The sequence below is a fragment of the Falco punctatus genome, assembly GCF_963210335.1.
Source record: "Falco punctatus genome assembly, chromosome: 3".
NCBI classification, from domain to species: domain Eukaryota; kingdom Metazoa; phylum Chordata; class Aves; order Falconiformes; family Falconidae; genus Falco; species Falco punctatus.
This window is the reverse complement of record NC_137582.1, coordinates 119,220,327-119,239,382: the sequence shown is the minus strand read 5'-3', so window position 1 is coordinate 119,239,382 and position 19,056 is coordinate 119,220,327. Positions and strand designations below refer to the sequence as shown.

Here is a 19,056-nt window from a genome sequence, read left to right as displayed (position 1 = left end):
AGCGCTCCTTAGGATCCCTGCTGCTCTCTGACTTCAGCCAAGGCCGCTATCGAACACCCTCTGCTACGTCCCTGTCCCAGGAACAAGGTGGCCCAGTTGCCCACGGCTGCTTCTCCCCCCGAGCAGGTGCCTCCCACCCCCAGGGTGACCCCAGGCCTCTGCGTGAACCGCGAGGGCGGTGGGTGCAGGTTGCTGGTGGGCTCCCGTTTCTGTTCACCTTGTCCTGCAGCGCAGCAGCCCTGCGTGCTCTGCTTCCAGAAGAGGCTGCAGGTGCCTGCTCAGGTGCTCTGCTGGGGGGAAATCCTCCTCCCATTTTTGAGCTGCTCTGTGGGCACAGGTGGACATGGGGCTTCCTCTTGGTGTGGTGAGCCGATGCTCTGCTTCATACCTCTGGCTGGTCACGGAGATGATGCTGGTCCCCTGCCCAAGCTCCTGTGGAGCAGGGAGATCCGAGCTGCTGCCCTGTAGGATGCCCTCCTCCATGGGATGCTGTCCCCTTCCCACTGTTAGAGCACCCTTTCCACCTGCTTCCCAGTCCCAGTTCAAGTCTCTTCTGGGTTACAGTTGGAGAGGATGAATTCCTGGGGCCTCGTTACTGCCTCGCTCAGGTTTGGTGAGCAGCCCTTTGTACGTAAGCCAATGTCGTGTGCGAGGGACGCTGAAGCATGGGGTGAAAGCCAGGTCCCCTCTCGTGCCCCTGTCCTGGGTGGCTGTGCAGGCAGGAAAGCCCTTTCATTAGCACGCTTAAGCAGCAGTAGTTTTTCCCCTTGTCTTTCCACCAGCAGCTGATGCAGCCGCCCTCAGGGCTGGAGCCCTCCTGGCCCAACCAGCAGGGTACAGGTTACTGACGGGCTGGTTGAGCTGCTTGGAGCTTGTCCAGAAACCCATGCCAGAAAAACAGCTTTCCCCTGGGGGCTGCTCATGTAGCATGGCAGACGTGGCTGCTTCTCTAGCACAACTAGCAGAGGTCACCACTGCTGCTCCTCCAGCCGGCCTGCCGCGTCTGCTCGGGGGCACTCCGCTACGCTTGGCTCTGTAGCCGCCCCGTACAGGACCCTGCCGCTGATCCCAAATCCTACCTCCCATCCCTAAGCTCCACTTTAAATCCCTCACCTTCCCGAGGCTGGTGAGTCCTGGCTCCCGTTTGGTGTCTTGCATTTCACTGATTTTTTAAACACTGGTAATCAAGAGTCCCCCAGTGTATCCAGAGGAAAAGCACTTAATCTACACGCTAAGGAAGCTACGAAGGGGAATTCTTCCCTGCACCGCCAAAAATCTGTAGGCCTGGGAGACTTGCAAGCTAATTACAGTTTTGTCTCTGTGCTGCTGGGACTGCAGATGCTGGAATGAGTGACCTCAGGAGTAGGAACAAGAGGGTGTTAAGCCTGCTTACAAACCAGAAAATTCTGCCTTGACTGAAGGCACAGGGTCTGCTCTAGTTAATAATCTGCTTGCAGCACAGCCTTTCAGGACACCCTCTCGCTCATTAGTTTAAAACTGCTCTGGTGTTGAAATACCTTCTGTATGACTAGGTAAGATTAGTAACCTAACGTTTCATCTCCAAGACTTAGGCAGGAAAATGAGATTAATTTAAAAGTGTCTTACCTTTCAGATGATTCTATTACACATCTATGATTGATTCTCTACTGCTAAAAGCCAAGCAGAGGCGTGAACCATAACCAGAAGCACCCCCCGCGCTCCCCCCCAGCCTCTTGCTGCATTACGTGGAGCTGGCGCGGCACTTGTTGGGCAGAATTCACCAGTGTCGATGTGCTGTTACTGGTGCAAACACACGCGCTGCTGTCCTCTGCTGCTGTTGGCTCTTTAAAGAAAAGATTGCAAAAGTATAAACCCCCATGTGTCGGTCCCTTGGGGTGTTCTGAGCGTGGCTGGGCATGGTGTGACTGGTGGGGAGGGAGGGAGGCCCGGGAGGGCCGTGGGGGTCCCGGGGGAGCCTCGTGCTGTCCCCTGCAGAAAGGCTTTGCCCGCCAGCCCTTGGGGGTGCCCCAGTGGGGAAGCTGTGGGGCTGGGGGAGCTGGACCTCACAAACACTAGCCAGCCCCTTCCCCGCTGCAGCGCGGCCGCAGCCAGCCCGCTGGAGCCGCAGGACAGGCCTTGGGCCGCGTTTGTAATTCCTTCCAGGCCACAGTGTCAGCGTATCTGCAGCAAGTGAAAACAGGATGAAACATGGGGGTTTTCTGTCTCAAAAATACCCGATAGTGCCATGTTTCTTGCAAGAGTAGAGGTTTAGCATTTACAGCAGCTCTTTCAGCCCCTTCTCCTCGTGCTCCCCCCCGCAGCCCCCAGCCACCCGTGGGTGCCGGGGGGGTGGCAGGGCAGAGGCACAGGGCGTTTGTCGTGATCTCCAGCTCTTGGCTGTTGCTGCTGCTCGGTGGGAAGCGCTGCCCTGGGCCGGGCTCTCTGCAGTGCAACAGGCTCTGGTGAAGTTTTCCAGCACCTGCTTAGGCGCTTTGCGTTAATTAATTTGCATAATAGCCTGGCAGCTCGGAAGGTGGCTTGTGCCAGCTGGCTCGTCTGGAAATGCAACAACAAAGTAATTCCCGGCGCTGCAAAGAAAAAAGCGGCCGCGGGGGGGACCGGGAGAGCGGCCCTGCAAACACCCCCCCGCCCCCGCCCCGGCGAGGCGGAGCGCGGCCGGGATGCTCCGGGCCTCGCCCCGGCGGGAGGCGGCCGATTGCGGACCCGCTGCCCGGGGCCGTTGTTTGCGGGGGCCCCGGTGCCCGCGGGCGGTTCCGCAGCGAGGGGCTGGCGGAGCGGCCGGGGGGGCTGCGGGGGTCCGGGAGCCGCCGCCGCGGGGGGGGGCCCGGCCGGGAGCGGGGCGGTGCCGGCGGCGGGAGCGGCCCCGCCCGGGGAGCGCGGCGGGGTGGGGGGGGCCGGGCACGACACGTCGCGACAGCCGTAGCGGAGCCGGTGCGGGGGATGGACCAGTCGGTCGCCATCCAGGAAGGCCTGGCGGAGGGGGCGACCTGCCGGATCGTATCCTTGCCGCGGCCTTGAGCCGCGCGGGGGGGGCGGGCCCCCCGTCCCTGTCCCTGTCCCTGTCCCCGTCCCTGTCCCCGTCCCCGTCCCTGTCCCGCCGTGCCTGCGCTTCCTTGACGCTGAGCCGCAGGCGGTGCAGGCCGTGCTGGCGGCCGGGGGCGGCGCGGGCAGCCGCCTGCTGGGCCTGGTGGAGCGCCGCGGGCAGCACGCGTACGTGGGGGCCGGGGGGCGGCGGGCCCTGGGCACCCCTGACCCCCGCACGGCCTGGGGGGGGCAGAGCGGCGGGAGGGGGGTGGGGGGCGGCGGGCCCTGGGCACCCCGACGCTTGCATGGCCTGGGGGAGCCCAGAGCGGGCTGGCAGGGGGTGCCCGGGCACTAGGGGTATCCACCCGGTGCCTTTTGCCGGTGCGGTACCCACAGTGGGGCAAGTGGGTGGGTGGGCGCACGGTCGAGAAGTTTCTTGGGTGGTGGTGGGAGGCCGCTGTGCTGGCGGGTGCTGCTGGGTGGGCCGGGGTCCGGCTGCCTGCAGCGGCGGCGGTGCCGGAGTCAAGTCGCTGCCTCTGTGTGTGCTCCCTGCCTGCAGCATCCACGTGTACACTCACCGGCGGATGGCCATCGCAGCCGAGGACGTCTGGCTGGAGAAGGTTATCCCCATCAGAGAAGGGTTTGCAGTGGAAGAAGGTACTAACACACTTCAGTGACACTTCGGGCACCTCCAGAGAAGGGGACGAAGGGGCCTGGAGTCCATATTTTGTTCTTCTACATGCTGAAATCTAGGCTCCGTTCAGCCTTCCCATTTTTTCTTCAGTTTGTAAGCTGTGGTGATGCTCCTGTGTCATAGCTGGAAGGGCCTAGATTAATTGCTAGGTTAATTGCTCCGCAATCCAGAGCACCCTGTCCCGCCTGCCGCTGTTTGTCCAAAGACTATTCGGGCTGGGAGGAACTTGCAGAGCTCGCTAACTCCAAGGTACCGGCGTGTTCTGCAAACCTATTGCCTAGCACGTTGTAACTGAACTCTGTATTGCTTTTACAGTTGTACTTGACGATGAGCTTCCCGTCATCGGTGAGTTCTGTTGTTGCTTCAGTGCCTGCGTTACAAGCGTTCCTGGGCCCTGCACCAGCTGTGCGCAGTGAAGCAGGAGCGGGGGCTCATGTGGGCCAGGCTGGTGATGGGGGGGATGTTGTCCTGCTGCTGCTGGGGGGCTCGCCGTGCTCTTTGCCACAATTTTGTTCATGCTAACAAGTATTGTTAGCCGAGTTCAGCCAAAGCAATCTTTTTTTTCCCAAAAATCTTTTGAATTCATGCTGGAAGATTAATTATTGTCACCGAATAAGAAGAATACAAATTATTATAAATGTTGATTTTTATATTTTTAAACAGCATTCTCATGTAAAATATGGGAAGGAAACATGATAAGAAAGCACGGGGAGACTTGTTGCTGAAGTCTGCATGTGTGCGCATGCTAGCCGCTGTAGAGCAGAGATGTTTGGTTTCTGGAGGCTTGTCAGCACTAAGCACGAGCTCTTTTTTCTCCCAATGTCTTTAGGCTCGGATGTGACCATCCAGATAAGTTCAGAAGATGAGCAGCTCATGGTGCGCTTGCCTTTTGGCTCGCACACACGCACGTTTCTTCAGGAGGTCAGCAGGTGCAGCCGCCCAGGTACGAGCTCGGTGGGGCGCTGGCTGTGACCCGTGGCTTTGGTGGCGGAGGGGCTGGCAGGCCCGGCTGGCGTCGCCTTCGCATGTTTCTTCTCGGTGAGGATGAGCAGCGTGGGCCTCCGCTGCTGGAGCTCGCACCGATCCGTGCCGGTTTGCAAGCGCGGTGGCTGTGCACCAGCCGCGGGCGGTCAGTGCTTTGGGTGGGCAGATCAGGCGCTGCGGCGAGCGAGGGGCAGCCTGACGGGGCTTGGGGGGGCGGTGGGGGCCCAGGCAGCCCCCCCCGGCGGCCCCGCGCCTCGGCTCCGCTCCCCGTGCCCGCACCGCTCCGGGCCCCGCTGCGGCCCCGCCGCCCGGCCCGGCCCTCCCCGCCGGGCGGAGCCGCGTGCGCACGGACCGACCCCGCGGGGACGCGCTCGGAGCCGCCGCGGCGGCTGGCGGGGGCGCGCGTACGGCGGGGGGCGGGCCGGGGCGGGCCTGGGGGCGGGGCTAGGGCATGGGGGCGGGGCGGTGGTGCGGAGCGCGGCGATGTCCGCGGGCGGGCGGCCCTGCCGAGGTGAGCGGGGGGACCCGCTGCGGGACGGGGTGGGACGAGGCGGGCGGGAGTCCGCGCTGCGCGGCTGGTTGCGGGCCGCTGCCCGGCTCGGCCGAGGCCCGGCCGCTCCCGCGGGTCGGGGGGGCGCGGCGGCCCGGCCGGGGCTCCCGGCGCCTTGCGGCGGCGGCGGGCAGAGCGCCCCGTGGCCGGCGCGGTCCCGGGTCCCGGCCGCCGGCATCGCCCCGGCCGCCTCCCGGGAGTCGGCGGGGCCGGTGCCGCTGCCCCGGGGCTCTGCCCGCCGGCTCCCGCCGCTGCGGGCCGGGCTGCGGGGGGTACCCACGGGTGTCCCACGGTCCCGCTGCGCTCCCCGCGGCCGGGCCGCCGGCGGCAGCGCCCCGGGAGCCGGAGCAGTTCCCGGCCGTCGGTGCGGGGTGCGGAGCCCGAACAGCCCCGCAGCGCCCACCCGGCTGGGCGCCTCGCAAGGCACGGGGGCGCGGCAGGGCAGCGCTCCATGCCGCCTCTTTATCAGTAGGGTATTCAAAAAGAAAAAAAGAGATGAACTTTGGCTGAGTGGCCTCCCTGTTCCAAGGGTAGCAGTTGTCCCGTAAAGTGAAAGTCCAGGTCTGTTCCTGGCAGTGGAGGCAGTTATGGGGTGTTTATCGGGAGAGCTGGCAGAGGCCCTGGCGGTTCTGGTTCAGCACTGAACGCCTGCGGGTCTGTCCCAGCCGTTGGTGCTTGGCAACGCGTGCAGCACCTCTGAACCGTGGCCATCCCCCTTGGATGCTGCGTGACTTCGGCTGTGCGAGGTCTGAGTCACCTGCTCTGCAACCACCCTCTCTGCAAATCCTCTTACACAGTCTTTATCCTTAGAGGGCTCTTGGGCAGGAGAGGTTTTCCAAGCTGGGAGTATGGCCACTTGTTAGCTCGTTTACATTCTGAGTGCTTTGGTAAAGTACTTCAAGTTCTGCTTCTGGTTTGCCCTCTTGTCCTGGGAGATAACATTTTAATTTTTCCAAGTTGTGCTCGCTGAAGGAGGAGCTCAGCCGGATGATTAGAACCTTACAACCTTAAGAACAATTTCTGTATCATCATTAGATTTGTGTGCTAAGTAGCATAATCTGAGATTGCTGTTTGCAGGTCTTAAACGTGGAGAGCCCCAGGCAGAATCCTCTTTTTCAGCTGTTACTTGGCCGCTTGTTGGAGCAGGATGTTGCAGCTGAAACCAAATGCTGAAAGACTGGTCACTTTTTGCAAAAACGTAGTGGGATGCGTTTAGTGTCACCCCCCTGTTTGGTTATATTTGCATGGTAGCAGCCCTGTTACTTTTTTAGGAATGTGCAGTGTGCATCGAGGCACTTGTTTCTGCTGAGGTACAGTGGAGCCATGTGGTGACTCTGTACTGCACCGGCTTGAGGCGGGGGGGGGGGATGGGACATGGGACGGGGGACGCTTGTGCATTGTTGTGTATTTGCAGATAAGTAGAAACCTTTAAATGGTAGTGTGGTTTTTTTTTTTATGAGTTTGTTTTTCCCTTTTTCTTCCTTTCTTTGTACTTCCTGTCTTGCTTCAGAAAGGAAAAATCTGTTATTAACATACATTTTTTTGATTCCCAGGATAAAGCCCTGGATTTTGTGCTGCTAAGTCCTTTACAGCTTAGCTGTAAAGGAAAGCCAACAGCAACCTGCTCCAGCAGCAGGCAGGCAGCGTGCAGCGGTTCTGTGGCTCCCCACAGCTGCATGGCATGCCAGTGTCAATTCTTCCTCCGGAGGGGAAGCTGCGCCACCACAGAACAGTTCTGTCAAAACAAATTTAATATATCAGATAACTGAAAGAGAAACTGCAGGGCGCTTTGTTACTCCACACAAACCTAAATTATATTCTGCTTGCAGATTTTTGCCAGTGTTTGCATCTATTGGTAAATTAAAGAACGCTTTGTGTTTAATGTAAAACTTACTGTTTTTTTTCCAGAAGTGCTTGGCTCTGAAGGTGTCAAACAGAATGGAAAAAAGGTTGCAGTTAGTCAGAACCGGAGCCATGACAGCACTGATAAAAGTGCTCCCAGGTATGGTATCTCTCTTGCTTTTTGTGTAGGTTTAGTGAAGCAGTTGAAGGCAGAGTTGCACACGTCAGCTCTTTGTGGAAGGTCTAGTGAGGAGTAAAAGTGGTGGCAATGTTTCCTTGCCGGTTTAGCTATGCCTCCCCTCTGCAGAGGATCTCTGTATAGTGACAGTAAATACATGTAGCACCAAAGTTCTGGGTACTTCTGGGTGATTGTGTATGGATGGAATGAACTGCGGTGGGCAAATTGTTGATGCTTTGATGTCTAGAGGAAGAAAAAGAAAGTGCAGGGAGCTTTCTTGTCTGGGCTTCCTGGTTTTCAACTGGAAACCGCATGGGGAAGTTGGCATCTGATGCTGGTGTGTGAGGTCTGTGCACACACCAGTGCTCGAGCAGTGTTGCGGCAGCATTATCTGGTTCCATCTGCCGGCGACCGTGTCGGTTACAGTCCCCAGAGGTGCTGGGGTCTAGATCAGAAGCTGGCAAATTTTTGAGAAGAGGATCTGCAGATTCTAGTCAGGAGAGAAAAAATTCAGCATCGGCACACTGTCAAAATTTTAGTGGGAATTTCAGCGCAGTCTCTCAGTAACAGTCCTGCTAGTCCCCTATTTGGGCATATTTTTGCTGTTCAGTGGGACGGGACCCGTGAGCATTGTTTATTTTGAGTTGAGAGAGCTTTGGCTGAGGGCCACTGTGCCTCATAGATACGCTCTGAAAACGCTACAGTTTCATTTTCCAGTTCCCAGGACTTTGTGGACCCTGCTGCATATCCTTCAAAGTCTGTCTGTGCACTGTCCTTGGCACTGATGTGCAGGTTGTTGACCCTAAATTCATACCATCCGCTTGCTTGTGGGAGCTCCCAAGCTGTGGCATTATTACTGTTGCAAAAGGAGTATGCAAAGCCACGAGATACTAAATAAAACCACCTCTACCTCCATCTGCTCTGTGCTGCTTCCTTTCTAGGCAGAGTTGGGAGTTTTTCACCAGAAGGCTTTTAGAACAAATGCGGTTTTTCATTCTTCTGCTCAGCCCTTCTGACCTCAGCAGAGGCAGCGGGAGAGGAGATTTGCATCTCCTTGCTCCAGTAAGCAGGAAAGGAGTACAGTTTTTTTATTAACGTCCAGGTGTGAGTAATGCCTGCTCTGAATCAACAGGCTGCACTAGGTTAGTGAGTTAATTAAACTGGTTTTATCTAGAGAACTGAGCCATTTTAAGAAATGCTCCTCTTTAGTCTTAGCTTACCCTAAACATCGACTGTCTAGTGAAAAAGACAGATAAATGCAAATCAAGTCCTCAGCAGCAGAAATAAGCTGTTGAGTGTGTGTGTATATCATGGGTTTCAGCATGCAGTTTTGCTTTCATTTGCAGGCAAAACAAACTGAAACCTGAAGTGACAACTGAGATGGTACGGTCCTCCAGCGTAATGGCTTCAAACAAGGCTTCGATATTATCAGAACCAAAGTTTGGACTAAGAGATACTATTGTTAAATCTCAGCTTGTACAAATGGAGGATTCCTACACATATGTCCAGAGCTTCAGGTAATGATCATTCCTGAGAGGAACTTATTTTTGTGGGGAGTGAGTTAGTATAAGCTGTCGAGATAACTCATGTTCATTATTTCATCTAGTATCCCTGCAAATAGGAAATTTTGTAGAAAAGTATGATCCGTGCTTTCCAGAACAGCTTTCTTTCCTCGTTTAGGCATTAGCAGAGTGGAATTTAATTCGTGTCTCTGCTATGGCTTGTCTCATGGTTCTTGTTGTGAAAATGGCCTTTTTGAAATGACTTTTCCCTGTGCTTATTTCAGACAGTCTCTGGAAATACATCAATTCTGTGCACCTCTGGCCTTTTCCCTCACTGCTCCTGTTCATTACTTACCCACATAGTCGTTCCAATAAGATCATAAGAGCTTGGGTGAAATACATAATTAGGACGAAAACTTTACCGTGCTTGAAATCCTTTTATGTGTGTCATTCTGTGAATTTATAATTTCAAATTGCTACTGCACAGCTCTAGTCATCTTTTTTTTTTAATAGTATTTGTAAAAATGTGTATCCTTATGTAAAACATGTAAGTAAACATACTACTGTAATTGAATCATTTTAGGGATTTAAAGTTTGTCACATTTTCCTAATGCCCCCCTGGAAATATGTTATTTCTAAATAGTTATGTGTAGTAATAAGTGTGTGGGTTAATAATAGTGTTACTTCCATCAGCTGTACAATTTGCAGTTCTGGGATTTAGTTAATTTCTTTGCAGATTTTTTGTTGGGACATACAATGTGAATGGTCAGTCACCCAGAGAAAGCCTCCAGCCTTGGCTGAGGTGTGATGCTGAGCCTCCAGACATCTACTGCGTGGGGTGAGTGTCTCTTTCTGGCCCATCCTCCCAAACCGTGACTGTGGGTTGCTTGCTTGTGAATCTGTGGCTTGGTGTCCAGCCAAGACACCGCAGCTCAGGAACGTTTGCATTGCCTGACTGCATTGCAGAGCTTTCACGTGTGTGTTTGCGTGGCCTGACGGGACTGCTGTCCTGGTGGGGTTTGGACTCTCTGGCAAGTTACTGTTGGACACTCTGCAATGTTACAAAGTCTTTAATGCCATTCAATTTAATATTAATAGTCACATAGCTTATACATTTAACATACCTCTAAAATCAGCATAACTGAATGTGGGTTTTCAGTTACCAATTTAGTGAGTATAAATTGATTTAGTTCTTTCCCAGAGGAAAGGGCTCGAGGGTTACAAACAAGTGCATGCATCCATGGGTTCCTTCCTCTAACACAGTTTCCAGGAGCTTGATCTGAGTAAAGAAGCCTTCTTTTTCAATGACACTCCGAAGGAAGAAGAATGGTTTAAAGCTGTAACTGATAGTCTTCACCCAGATGCCAAATACGCAAAGGTAAATGTGGCTTTTGGGGAGCTTTGCGTGTGGAATAATTTTCCACTTGGGCCTCTTTTCCCTTGGCTTTTTCTTGTTCTCACGTGCTGTGTCTGCCAGAGGCACGCTGTCTGCAGGCTCTGCTCGGTCAGGAGCACTGTGAAGGGGATGTAGGTAGTGTGGCTGTGCAGGGTACCAAGGCAGCGGGCAGGACAGGAGACCAGAGCTGGGCATCCACGCGTGTAGGAAGCTCCTGCTGTCTTGGTGGAAGAGAATAGGAAGTATCCTAGCTTCTTCCATGTCTGTCTCCATGACGCACAGTAGAATGAGGTGTGAAGGAAGACTTGGTAGGAATACTGCTTATGTTTTGACTCCTGCTCCTTTGGTCTGCTTTGTCTCTTGTCATTGTTGTTGAAGGGGGGCTCCTTTCATGGGCTACGCCTGTGCTGTAGGTTTTGCTTCGGGCTTCAACTTCATTTACTGGGGTGTTGGTCCTTGGCTCCCTCCTGCGCTGTGCTGCTGGAGTGCCAGTGTGCTGTGAGCTCAGCTGGTCCCTCGGATGAGCTTGGAACTCTGTTCTAATTCATCTGTGTTTTGGTGACGCATGTTCTGGACTAGGGGGTGATGTGCTTTCTCTCATCAAACCTCTCCCATTCTAGTATTTAATGGATCTGTTTTTCAGGTGAAACTGGTGCGGCTGGTGGGAATCATGCTTCTGTTGTATGTGAAAGCAGACCTTGCTTTGAACATCTCCGAGGTGGAAGTCGAGACTGTGGGAACTGGAATTATGGGGAGGATGGTAAGAATCGCAACTGTGCGTGAGAAGGGGTGAGATTCAGAAGAGCCCTGGAGAGCCCCTCTCCTTAGGTGTAGTGGTTATTTCCCCAGCTGAGGGGTGCAGCTGTCTTGAGAGGCACATAGTCCTGTCCCTGTGCCAGCGCAGGGTGTTGCTAGAAGGAATTGCCGTGTGCTCGCAAAGGCTCAAAGATCGTAAGGGAGAATCTTCTCTGAAGACTTTTTTTTTTTTTTCCCTGATTGCATGTGCTGGGCTGTGTGGGGCCTTGCTCTCATGTGATTTTGATGCTCGTTGTGATTTTGCCCAAAGGAAATAACACAAAGGGACATGAGTAGAAGAAACGTGTCTGTCCAGATTAGTTTTCCTGAGTACTTCCTGGCCTTTTGCCGTTCCACACCGTTGGAAGGTGGAAAGTCTGTGCCCTTTGAATGTAGATTCTGTGAGCGTTGCAGCTAGAATTTATCAAAGGTATCTTTGACCAGCTAAGCCACATGCTTCCTCCTCCATTTACAAATTTGTTACGATTTGCACTGGAAGATCCAATTCGTTGCTAAGTAGATTTTGGGACTTGCTGAGGTAACTGACCAGCTGCCTCTCTGATTTTAATTTCCTTTTGTATTAGCGAATTCCTGAATTGCAATCTGGAGTTCTGTGTGCTTGCTTGCTATGTTCTGTTGCTGTGTGCAACCCTCGGTGAGTTACTGACTTGAATTCATGAGGTGGTTATCACTAATTGGCGTTTTCAGCCTTTTCCTTCCTCTGGACTGAAATGCTTTTCCTCAACGTCTTCTGGCTAGTGAACTGCTGGTAACTCATTAGTGGATTCATCTGTTGTGTAAATGCTTCTGACCAATGTCTGTCTTTATCTTTCAGGGTAACAAAGGTGGTGTTGCCATAAGGTTTAAATTCCATAATACTAGCGTGTGCATTGTGAATTCTCACCTTGCTGCACACATGGAGGACTATGAGCGGAGGAACCAGGACTTCAAAGACATCTGCTCTCGGATGCAATTCTGCCAGTCAGATCCAAATTTGCCCCCTCTCACTATTGGCAAACATGAGTAAGCTTCTTGTCTGACTGTGTGAATCGCTTGTGTGTGGCCAGGAGGAGCCTTGCAAATGTTTTGGGGTGTGCGCGGGAGGTGCTGCCAGCAGGGCGGTGGGAAGGGGTGCCCCAGTGATCTACCTGTCAGCCTGGAAGGGCCAGAAGTGCTTTACCGTAACCCTGGTTTGGAGAGTGGTTGCCTGTACAGTTCTGACAAGTCACTTGCCTTATGCTCTTCCAGGTCTCGTTTTATTTTCAAGCACAAAGTGGGAATGGGGCAATAATATGCATTGATTTCCCCAGTGGGCTGTGGGATTTAATCAGTGTGGAATATTAAAAGTAGAGTTATTAAGAGGTAGTAACAAACATGCAGAACGGGAATTAAAACCAGCAAAGGTAGAAAATGTAGCTTCTCTTTGAAGTTTGCAGTCTTACTTGTTGTCTCTGATGGAGAAGCAGACACAGCGCCCAGCTGATCTGTTGGGATGAGAAGAGCTTGTGCTTGCACGAGGTGGTGGGGGGCACTGCTGCCGTGGTGGGGGGCACTGCTGCCGTGGTGGGGGGCACTGCTGCCGTGGTGGGGGGCACTGCTGCCGTGGTGGGGGGCACTGCTGCCGGGCTGTGCTTCCCCGTCTCGGACATCTTCAGGCCTCTGTGCAGACGTCTGGTGTACGTTCTCTTTCAGTGTGATCTTATGGTTGGGTGACCTCAACTACCGGCTGGAAGAACTGGATGTGGCAAAAGTGAAGCAGCTTGTAGATGAGAAAGCATTTCTAGAGCTTTGCCAGTATGACCAGGTACTGATGCCTCACCTGCCTGCAGGTGGTGCTGAGGGTGCTGGTTAGAAACTGCACACGTTCTCCTTGGCCAAACGCCTCCCTCTCAGTTCATATGGGAATTGCGCTTGAGCTTATTTAAAATCAATTTTTTCTTTTTTTTTTTTTTTCGTAGCTGAAGAGGCAGATGAATGCAAATGCAGTCTTTGAAGGCTTTACAGAGGGAGAGATTTCTTTCCAGCCAACATATAAATACGATGCTGGCTGTGACGACTGGGACACAAGGTATGGTGATTGCCTCATATGTGATGCTACCAGTGGCTAATGTTATCATTGAAGGAAGTAAAAACAAAGCTAAAAAGAATTGTAGATCTAATGGCTATAAATAAGAACAGTTCTGACATTATTGCTGTTCCTCTCCCTTGGTTCCAAAATCCATCTCCAGTTTATGTCTACTTATGTTGCTTTTCTTCCACTACTTTTCGTCAGATTTTCCTTATCTTTTTCCCAGGAGTAATCCGTTGGGTTTCCTCTTAATCAGAGGTGTGCAAAATTAAGGAATCATTTTAGTTAGTTTCATTCTTTTTGTTTGGTTTGGCTTCTTTTTCCCAAAGCAAATTTTTTTGGGTCTTTTATTTGGTGATACCTGCTCAGGACAGACTGGCTGGGGTTCGAAATGGTGCCTTTGTGCTGTCTGTTGCTGAGTGCATTCCCCAAAAGACTGGGAGAGCCATCGTTCCTGTAACGTGCTATGGAGCGTGGCTGACCTGGTGGTGGCAACTGGGAACATTGGCTTCAAGTGTGGGAATGAAATCTGTGCAGCAGTCAGTGGGGAAAAAAATAAAATTAAGTTGTAAACTGTAAATGTGAAGCCTGAGTTCTTACTTTTCATGGTTCTTCCAGTCAAAAGTATCTCTTGAGTATTGGTTTGTGTGTGAATTGTATCAAAAGAACAAAACAAACAGTTGCATCTTTGAAGTAGAAAGTAAAGCATGATCTAGAGATACCTAATGGCAGACAATCAAAGTTTTATAACTACTCCAAGAAACTGGAAAATAGAGCTTTGATAGAGAGCTCTAGGCCGTGGCAGGAGAGTCTCTGGGAGAGCAGTATTCTGCCTTGTTACTACCTGAATTGTGCCTGGAAACCGTAATTTTTACCTGTTTCAGTGAGAAGTGTCGTATTCCAGCATGGTGTGATCGGATACTCTGGAAAGGGCAGAACATTGCTCAGCTGAGCTATCGCAGCCACATGGCTTTGAAGATCAGTGATCATAAGCCAGTCAGCTCTGTGTTTGATATCGGGGTAAGTACGTCAGTGCTGAAGGAAATAACTCCCCTGACCTCCTCCTCCATGTGGGGAGAGGGGGAAGGAGGAGGGAGGTTCTCCTCCTGATTTCCCTCTCCTCCTGCTTTTTAGGCACCCACAGAGAACAATGGCTAAAAGGTGGGGTAGATAAGATACTGAGATAGGATTGTTGTTCGCAGTAAGCTAGGGCTGTGTTAAGTGATACTTCAGCAGAATAATGCATGAATATCTGGTTTTTTTCAGAAGTGTTCTTTTGCCTTTTTTCTTATTTTCCTATTAATTTTCACAGAAACTTGCAGTGCAGCAATGCTACATCATTGATGACACTAGTAAAACTTTTTCTGGTGGGGAAAAAAAAAAAAGCGGCTGGTTGAGTACTGAGTGGGTGACTGTCTTGCTAATTATGGCAAGGCCCTTTACTGTTGGCTCCTGAGGAGCTCTTGGAGCATTAGTGCTCCACCTGGCTCTGTTCATTACATGTGTTGTATACGCTACTGTGCTGCTAAAATCAAATCGCTTTGTGTGTTTCCAGCTGTGTTACAGCTCTCCTGCAGTGGCACAGTAAATGCCAGTTGGTGCAGTGTGTGTCCTTTTCAGGTGAAGGTTGTGAATGAGGAGCTCTATCGAAAAGCCTTTGAAGAAATAGTCCGCTCCCTGGACAAGCTGGAGAATGCCAACATTCCCTCGGTGACCCTCTCCCAGAGAGAGGTAGGGTGTGTTCATGTGCTGGGACTCACTGGAGGAGCCGAGCAACCCTAAACCCCAGGAGTGTGTGCTGGCAGTAGGAGATGGACTCTAGACCTTGGGGTCTAGTTCCAAAGTAGTAGAATATTTTGACTTGCAACTGTTCTCTGTTTACAAGCCCTAGAAATACTGGTTGCTGTTTAGATGCTGCTAAATTCCATTCACAGTACCAGGCTGAAATGTAGAGTGTGTTACTCCCTGAGGTGGGAGGGGAGAGAGAGAGAGTAAATGGGTAGTTTGTGGCCCTTGCTCCCTTCCCTTTGAAACATAAAATGCAAAATCTGAAGGATTTGGAGAAGGTCACAAAGGCGTTTACTTTGTGTATTGGGGACTAAAAAAGATAAGCAAATGAGACATTTGAGGCTACAGCTATCTTGTTCTCAAGTTTCATTGAGGTTATTTGAGGGGAGCATTTGTTTTAAAGGGCCCACTGATGCAAACGACTTTAGCAAACAGTAAGCAAATGTAATCCTGTGCAATCCTGGAAGAGGTGGGATGCAGGAGCAAGAGGGTTAATCTGGGTATCTTGCTGCCTAATGATTAAACCACAAGACAGGAATTGCTGCTGGTGCTTGGCAAGGTGGAACTGGCTGATGATATTGACTGACATTTGTTTCTAGTTCCATTTTGTGGATGTTAAATACATGCAGCTGCAGGTAGAGAAGTTTACAGTCCGCAACGGACAAGTGCCCTGCCAGTTTGAGTTTATCAGCAAACCAGATGAGAAAACCTACTGCAAGGAGTGGCTGATTGCTAACCCCAGTAAGGGCTTTCTGCTGTCAGGTGAGCTCCTCGTTGTTCATCTCATGTTAATGAACTAATATTGTCACCTTCTGGCTTAGTTCTCTGCTGTTTTGAGAATGCTATGCCTATTTGCAGGTTTCTTGGTTAATACTTTTTTTTTTTTAACTGAGTACACCTTTGTTTTATCATCTTCTGGCAGATGCTGAGATCACAATTGAGTTGGAGGTGTTTGTTAATAAATCAACAGCTACACACTTAAACTCTGGAGAGGAAAAACTTGAAGATATCTTGGTCTTGCATCTTAACAGGGGGAAGGATTACTTTCTGTCTGTAACAGGCAACTACTTGCCAAGTTGCTTCGGGTCTCCCATTCATACGCTGTGTTACATGAAGGAACCGATTCAGGACATGTCAGAAGAATCCATTCGGAAACTTGTGAGTTAAAGACAAGATTCCCTTCTGAACCAACGAGAACCATTAAAGCTAGATTGAAGTCCTGTCTGTTGCTAAAGAGCCTTCTTCCACTTCCCTGGTCCATAGTCTGAGAATGCTGATACAGCTTGTGCTTCCCAGTGCGCCACCTTCACAGCCTGCATTAGTTCTTCACATGGATGAACCAACCCATTTCATGTAGAGAGCACTGAAAATTAGATCCCACTTGCACATTTAAAAAGCGTGCGACTTCTAAAGGTAGACCTTTACCCGGGAGCCTTTGGCTTTCTCCATATTGAATGGAGAGGTGTGTGTTTGTGAGGCATGACGTAACTTTTCCATAGAGCTGAGCATATGTGAAGTATGTTTGTGAGAGCAGATTGTTTCTTGTCTGAACTTACGATACAAATGTGCCTACTGTTCCAGTCTTTATGAAGACTGGTGAGTGAAGCTGCACAGTTTCTTAACAAGTCTTAATTCTCAGGTGTAAGCTTTGTGAAGCATTTTTTGTGGAGTTGAATAAGAACTCAGCTAGCTACCTTTTCCTTTCTTTTTTTTTTTTTTTCTTCTCCCTCCCCACGCCTCCCCTCTTTCAGACCCTGATGCCGCTGGAAATGAGTGGTGATGCTCTTCACACTGAAAAGCCTATGGATATTCCAAAAGAGCTGTGGATGATGGTGGATCACTTGTACCGCAATGCTTCCCAGCAGGTAGGCAGTGTTTGTACTAGAAACACAGAACAATTTGTTTGCGTTAGGTTTAGTTTTGAACGAGATGCTGGCAATAGCTAACTTTGGATGTTTGGCCGATGGTAAAGAGAGAGAAAGAACATCTGTGATGCGACCCTGGTGCCCCAGGTTTTGCTGTTTGGTGATGGTGACCTTGTCTGTGTGTGGCATGCATCAGCAGCTGTCCTTCTGCATTGCTCTCTACTGCAGTGCTGCAGCCTTCCCAGAGCTGCTCGTGGTGAGACTTGTGCTGATAACAACCAAATTGGAGAGATTTTTCCAGCCAGATTACAACAACATTGCTCTGTTTACCCAAATAACTTTTTATTTTCTTTGAGACTGACTAATGGTCATCTTTGCAGGAGGACCTGTTTCAGCAGCCAGGCCTCAGATCTGAATTTGAGCAAATCCGAGATTGTTTGGACAAAGGAATGCATGATACACTTTGTATCCTTTTAGATTGATGTCCAGTAAGGCTCACTCTGCCTTAGTGATCAAAGCTGAAAAAGATTTTATCAATCTCCTATGCCCCGCCATGGTTTTTAAATTACTGTCTCCCATCTCGGGGTAAATGAGATCTGCAGTTCCTTGCTACTCCTTGTAACCAGTACAGAAGCCTCTGCTAAGTCCTTGTGATGTTGATGAATTATGTAAGTGTCTGACTGCCAGCAGAAGCAGCTTGCTGTTTGGCATCAAGTGATTGAACTCAAAGCTGTGAACAATAGGAGGAGATCTTGGAGACCTAAGCAAAGATTAATGTTTCATCAGAAGCGTGACCAAAATAGATCACACTGTGCTTGCCTCTTCCTTAACCATCTTTGGATCAGTTGGCAGCAACCACTCGGTAGCAGAAGCCCTGCTGCTCTTCCTGGAAAGCCTGCCAGAGCCTGTCATCTGCTACAGGTTATACAGCAGCTGTTTGGAGAATGCCAGCAACTACCTGCTGAGCAGTCAGGTATTGCTGGCTTTGCTGGGAGGCTGTTTCTGTAATTCTGGAGTGAGGGGAGGGAAACTGTTTTATGCCAGACCAGTAACAGGTTTTTGCTCTCAGAAACTTAAGTCATCTGATAATAGAAAGGATCTAGAACTGGTGCTCCTTGGTGATTAAGAGCTGTTAGTATTTCTAGACAGGGTGATGTTGCTAAGCCATTGCCTTGTCTTTGATATGAATGTTGGTTTTTTTGTTGTTTTTTTTTCCTCCTCAGATTATCTCTAGCCTGCCAGTGTGCCATAAAAACGTATTTGAGTATCTAATGGCATTTCTACGAGAACTACTGAAAAATTCAGGGAAAAACCACTTGGATGTGAATATTCTTGGTAAGGCGAGCAAAATAACCATTCTGTTTGGAGGGGTTTTGTGGTTTGTGTAACAAAACACGTTTCTCCAAAGTGAGTGCAGTCATGGCCTCTTGTTTTGAAGCATTTAATAACGAGCAAATAGTCCACAGAAAACCAGTCATTGCAGTAGCGTGAAAAAAAGTTGTGAAGTGATGTGTGGGTCATCAGCTTTTTCCTACCCTCTGACTGTGACTGGTTGGGGTTGGTGGAATTACCCTTGGTAAGCTGCTGCTGACAGGCTCTTCCTGTGTCTGTGTGCCCCCCCTTTTTTTTTTTTTTTTTTTTTTTAATGCAGCTAGTATATTTGGTGGCTTATTACTTCGACCTCCTCCTGGACATCCTGCACCTGATATTACTGAAAAGAGGAAAGCTCAGCAATTTATCTATCAGTTCCTCTTGAGAGAAGACAATTTACCATGAATTTCAGATGCAGCTAATCTGATTTTTAGATATCAAATTACTGTAAAAATATTTTTTTTTGTACAGCATACTGGCTTTTTTGTTTATATCACAGTATTTTATACAATCTATTGCTTTTGAAGACACAGATCTGGCAGTTGGAATGAGTTGTCACTGTTTAAGCTGTAAAGTATATAAAATTTATAAGCAAGCTATATGTAGACAGGCAAAAATACAAAATCGGATACTTACGCTGTATTTTATTTAACTTGTATTAAAACTGAGAATTTTTTTAAGTCCTTGTTATTTAAATAAAAAGATCTCGGTGTGTTTTTCCAGCCTGTCTGCCTCTTTTTGATGTTGACTGGTTGAGGGTCTTGGTTTGTTGGCAGTAGGTGGCCTGGAGCAGCCCCCAGTGCAGTTTAAGACTACGCCTCATGTAGCAATACAGAAGCGTGATATGAGTTGTTCCCTGGTCTTCCACTCTCCACCTAACTCTTTGAGACCACGTAGCAATGTGAATGAGCCAGTGGAGTTAAGGGACCCCATCTGCAAGAAAGTGGGTTATTTTAAAGAGGTGCTGGCGCGTGTGGGGGGTGTGGCTGGAGCCGCAGG

At 50.5% G+C, this 19,056-nt stretch overlaps 1 protein-coding gene across 5 annotated transcripts; it reads left to right on the top strand.

Moving 5' to 3' along the window:
* Positions 1-32: 32 nt before the first annotated feature.
* On the top strand, positions 33-18,779 carry INPP5B (inositol polyphosphate-5-phosphatase B). 5 transcript variants are annotated; one of them, XM_080381957.1, is made up of 22 exons: positions 33-2,997; positions 3,131-3,210; positions 3,584-3,681; positions 4,034-4,063; positions 4,548-4,661; positions 7,161-7,254; positions 8,619-8,789; positions 9,511-9,612; positions 10,038-10,152; positions 10,814-10,930; positions 11,801-11,988; positions 12,658-12,769; positions 12,924-13,033; positions 13,918-14,053; positions 14,654-14,764; positions 15,451-15,583; positions 15,744-15,979; positions 16,573-16,686; positions 17,067-17,151; positions 17,532-17,659; positions 17,910-18,021; positions 18,338-18,779. In XM_080381957.1, the coding sequence occupies exons 1-22, from the start codon at positions 2,542-2,544 to the stop codon at positions 18,460-18,462; spliced, it is 2,967 nt and encodes a 988-aa protein (XP_080238083.1). In that variant the 5' UTR covers positions 33-2,541; the 3' UTR covers positions 18,463-18,779. The 5 variants fall into 5 exon arrangements, with proteins under 5 accessions (XP_080238083.1, XP_080238082.1, XP_080238081.1 ...); XM_080381956.1 differs by having other exon boundaries at positions 35-2,997; positions 7,164-7,254; positions 15,421-15,583; XM_080381955.1 differs by having other exon boundaries at positions 36-2,997; positions 15,421-15,583.
* The last annotated feature ends 277 nt before the right edge of the window (positions 18,780-19,056 follow it).